This window comes from Heliangelus exortis, chromosome 7, assembly GCF_036169615.1.
Source record: "Heliangelus exortis chromosome 7, bHelExo1.hap1, whole genome shotgun sequence".
Lineage (NCBI taxonomy): Eukaryota > Metazoa > Chordata > Aves > Apodiformes > Trochilidae > Heliangelus > Heliangelus exortis.
The window spans coordinates 32,283,573-32,288,508 of record NC_092428.1 but is presented as its reverse complement, the minus strand read 5'-3'; the positions used below and the strand labels follow the sequence as shown (position 1 = coordinate 32,288,508).

General features: G+C 40.6%; 1 protein-coding gene across 3 annotated transcripts in view; it reads left to right on the top strand.

Moving 5' to 3' along the window:
* The first annotated feature begins 68 nt into the window (after window positions 1-68).
* Window positions 69-4,936, top strand: part of UROS (uroporphyrinogen III synthase) — a 37,941-nt gene continuing 33,073 nt past the window's right edge. Inside the window, exons 1-3 of one of the 3 annotated variants that reach the window (XM_071749668.1) lie at window positions 69-298; window positions 2,516-2,574; window positions 4,585-4,674. In XM_071749668.1, the coding sequence (XP_071605769.1) occupies window positions 4,612-4,674 (63 nt within the window). In that variant the 5' untranslated portion in view covers window positions 69-298; window positions 2,516-2,574; window positions 4,585-4,611. The remainder of the gene's footprint in view (window positions 299-2,515; window positions 2,575-4,584; window positions 4,675-4,936) is intronic. The other 2 variants (XM_071749666.1, XM_071749667.1) reach the window with 2 other exon arrangements.

Here is a 4,936-nt window from a genome sequence, read left to right as displayed (position 1 = left end):
TGCCGCCGCGGCGCGCAGGCGCTGGGCCCCCGGAAGGCCGCGGTGTCGGCAGCGGTGTCGGGCAGGCGCGGTACCAGCCCTGGGCTGAGGGTGGCTTGGGCGAGCCTGGCCCGGTTGCACCCCGCCGGAACCCGCCGGACCCTACCGGACCTTGCCGGACCGGGGTCCCTCCCTCAGCAAGGTCCAGGGGTGACGGTGGTCCCGGCGCGGCCGTGAAGCGGGTGGGCACCGCCGCCCGGCGAAGGTAGCGCAGGAGGGAGTCGTCGGGGGATGTCGTGACATGTCGTGACAGATTGAGGTGAATCGGAGGGAGAGGTTGTGTGACATTGCCAGAGGGGCAGAGACCCCGGGAAAGCGCCCGGGAGGTGTGGAGGAGCGGGCGGGGGAATCACCTCACGGCCCGGGTCTCTCCCCCCAGAAAACGCCCCCGGGATTCCCTCTTTGTGCTGCTGGGGTCACCTGCTTTGAAAGAGAGTGTTCTGGAAATTATCCATAAATTCCGAAATACAGTTCGGAACGGTGTTTGGCATTGTAGGTGGGTGGGAATTCTGTTGCTTTGCTGAGGCATCGGGGAGGTGAAGGAATTCTCCTCAGCAATAAATGTCCTCGCTTTTCCTCCACAGTCACCGCTCCGTCCCTCGCCTGCTTCTCAGGAACCTCTCGGTCACACTGTTGTAAAGGAAAAAAAAAAAAATAAATGGAGGCTTGAAACACAATTCTGGGGCCCAAAAGCCTGTGCTGAGCATCTGTGAGCTGAGTCAAATTACTGAAAGCCAAATTAAAATAAAATAAAAAAAAAATATATATATATATATATATAAACAAGTTACTCAGATCATTGCTGTTTACTTCAAAAATTAATTCCCAGACTAGTTACAGATAATGACAGACAAATGAATAGGAAAGGCAGTGAGTTAGAGTGCAGTAAGCACAATGTGAATGTGTTTTGTTAAAAAAACAAAACAAAAAAATCCATCGGGAAAATGTGTTGGAAAATCCTCAGCATAAAAAGTGTTGAAGTGGACATTAACGTCTGACATTCATGCAGCCCATGCTCCATAAATGTCTTTATGTCTAGGTAATAAATAAAGGTGGGTGTTAATGGGGTCATTTGGAGAAGATTGGGGTTTTGGTATTGCCAGCTACAAGGAATAAAAACCACAGGCCCTGGGATGTAATTTCATCTTTATAAGCACAATCCAGACAGGTTAAAATTTGCATGTCCCTTCTAAGCATCAAACCTGTGAATTTGGTAGATTTCTGAACTTCATGGCAGCCCTATGGGTAAACCTATTTCTTCTCTGGTTTTTAAGCCCATCTAATCATACTAAAAGAATATTGCTAACAAATGCATTGCATAAAAAAACCTAGCCCAGGGACTTCAAGAGGTTTTTTTAAAAATCAAATCTAAGTAGAATTCATCTCCATTTACGTTTGTGATGGACCAGACAATTCCCTCTGCTATTGACAGTCAAACCTCATTATGTGACTGATACAGTTGCTTATAATCAGAATAGTTACTAGAAAAGTTCAATACATTTTGCAGCTCTTGGAGTCAATAGCAGCAAGAAACAAAAGGACCCATTTATTTCTTTTTACAAGCTGTCCTCTGTATTAAAGGTAGGTCACAATTAGTTTGAGGACAGCTTTTGAACAGAAAGTTGAGTGACCCACAGAGATGTTCTTTCTGTACAATGTTTTATATAAAAAAAAAATCTGCAAAGGTTTTTTATTTAATGTGGAAGAGTATTGCTCATTTTTACTGTGCTATTATCAGGGATGCACATTGTAATCAGCTTTATATTTTAATTGAAGGCACAGAGATGTTGAATTTTACTGTGAGAGGCTGTGAATGGGAAGCATTTCAATTATGTCTGTAAGCATAATACTCAGAATATACAATGTGACCTAAAATTACCCTTCTTCCAAATTAAGTGGGCTCAGAGAAATAGCACCAAGTTGATTGTAGCCTTCAGTCCTGATTTAATGCTTCCAACACTCCAGTAGCTCTTGCAGGTTGTTACTAGAACTAATTGGATGGTCCCCAAACAGACTAATAAAAGGTTTTCTCCAGCTTTCTGTCTGTGTGCTCAAGACAGAAAATCTGTTGTTCACTTATTAGTTCTTTGCAGGCCTAATAGGGTTTAAATGCTATTTTTTTTTTTTTTTTAACATTTGAGGAACAATCTTTGGAGGATTTTTATTGGTGCTCAGGCAAACAAACAGTTTAGTGAGACAACAGTGGGTGGCAGGCATCATCCTAGAAACAAGGACTTGACAGTGGAAAACTCATTATGGTCATTTATATACATTCTCTTTTCCAGGTATAGAGCACTGCTGGACTCTGTGAAGTCTGTTCCTTGTCCTAGATGCAAACTTTTTTAGAAATTTGTGCTACCTCACATAATTGATAGATAAAATATATAGGGAACCTAAAAGTACATCTTTATATCTTGTTGTTCTCATCCAAAATCCCTGGAGATGCTGCATGTCTTATTTTTGTGCTTTCTCTTAGTGCTGTTTGGTGCAACAAGAGTGTTTATCAAGAAGCCTGCAGTCTTGACCTTTTTACAGGTGAGCCAGATGGCTGAGCCCAAAATACAGCTTTCTTTGCCTTCTTTGTAGGGGTGACATCTGTATAGTTGCAGCTGGCATGGAGTTCATGATATTTGATGGCTTTGTAATTATTCTGTGGGGTCATGGCATCACATGGGTGTTTTCATCATAGCACTGCTGGAAATTGCTCTTTCCAGAGAGTAATATTCTCTTGTATTATACAGAGTGAAAAGACTTCCTTGCATATCTCTTTGGAGGGCTTCCTAATGTTATTAAACATGATAGATTTTTGGAAATAGGAGGGTGTGGTAGGTTTGAACTCAAATTGTATTTATTGGTGCTATCAGACTAAAAGATTGCCAGTGGAAATGTAAGTCTATCTTACTTAGAGAATAAGCACTTAAGGTTGAGTTATGGTAAAGACTGCTAGTAACTTCAGTATCAGAACAACAACCTGTAGTACACAGAACTGGGTGTCCACTGTATTTTTACAAGAATTTGTAAAATTGTAAGCTGTTCCAGTATCAAAGTGACTGGGAAATGCCACTTAGCCCTACCTCCTGTGAGCTACTGGCACTGGGATATTCACAAGTATTGGGAAGTTTTAACTCTTTGAAGCCAGGGGAGGGATCTCCCTTGGCATTTACTCTGTTTGGAATCAGCCAGAGTGAGAGGGTGCTGCCCTCAACAAAATCCCTTTGTTTCTGTGGATTTTTGGGTCATTCCTGTCACTTCTCTGGCTGTGGCATTTCAGAACTGCAAAGCAGTTCCCTCGTGCCAGCTCTGAGTACTGGAAGTCTTCTGGGAAGGAGAAAGGGAAAGATGTTCAGAATCAAACACCTCAACTAAAGACACCACGTTTTAAAACCTGGCCTAAAACCAATGAAGTTTAAAATTTACAAAATGGATGCAGTATCATGGTTGGACTCAGAGTTCCCACGGGTGGTGCTTTGGGTGCCTTTTTCACCCACCTGCATTTTGCAGTGTTCCTGGCTGTAGGGCAATGCCTGACACTGAGCTCTGGATACTTGTACCAGATCATGTTTTGTTCACTCTTTGACAAACCTGCCTTTTAACTTTTCATTTTTGTCTGAACAGGTGTTTTTGGGGTTTTTTTTGCCTGTGATGAATCATGAGGTTTTCAATGCATGTCACGAGAATGCATAAAATTTAAGATGTTCTTTACATCTGCATGCTCATAATTACTCATTTAAAAGTGAATTTGCAAGTGTGTAATCTATCAGTAAGGCAACAGGGGTAATTAAGGTAAATGTGTGGTTAGAGACTGGGTTTGTGACTGCATTATTACATTTTGTTTACTTTGATGCTTGGTATATTTGCTTACATGTTGTAACAGGCTTTGAATTCAGCACCAAAGTCAGCTTCTAAGAAACTGAGAACCATCATCCTTAATTTTAATGGCATAATATATTTTCTCAGTCTTGCCTTCTTTACTGTAGATATAACAAAGAAAGCATATAAATATTACATATATTATGTTGAGGTGCATATATGGGTGTATGTAGATGCTGATACATTTGCCTTTATTTTTTTTTTTTTAAGTGAAAGACTGGCCTGAATATATTTTGCCTTGTGGAAAGGGTGAGACCCCAAATCACCCAAATTAAATCACTTGCAACATAAACATAAACATTTACATATTCATTATGATAAGCATGGGGTGGAAATGAATAAATTACAGTAAGTTTTTACAGATAGAAGTTTATTGCTGAACGTGACTGCATTGTAGAGGTTGTTACTATAAAATACTCTTTTAAAATGTCTTCTTGATGACTTCCCTTGCAGTTTCTCCCTCTCTCAAGCAGTATTATCTAGACACAGCATGTTTTTTGTTGTTCTTATCAGGGTGGGTGTTCATGCTCAGAGAATGTACATTTTCTGCTTACTCATTGTACAGAGAGCAGTGCAGCTGGTAGCAGCACAGCTTCTTTGAAGTTTCATTAGAGTCACTGTGCAGCAGCAAGTCTTCTAGATCTAATTTAGATAAATTCCTTTATTGCATTTCAGAGTTCTTTTGCAGTTATTTGTTGAACAATGAAGGTTCTGTTGCTGAAGGATCCCAAAGACAAAGATTCGGGGCCGGATCCGTATATTAAAGTGAGTAAACTTTTTATAAAGTAAGGAGTTTTGTCACTTCACTGTTAAATAATACATCCAGCAAGACAGATGACTGTGGCTGTTGAAAGTGAAAAAGGTGTTTAATCAAAATTAGGAGGACATGTCTGAAATGTTGCTGAGAAAAACGCCTGCTGGAAAATTTGCTGTTACTGAAAAAAATAAATTAGTCATTCCTACTGAATTCACTGTTAAAGCTCCCACCAAAGTACTGAAATTAAAACAACTGCATTTTGATTAATTA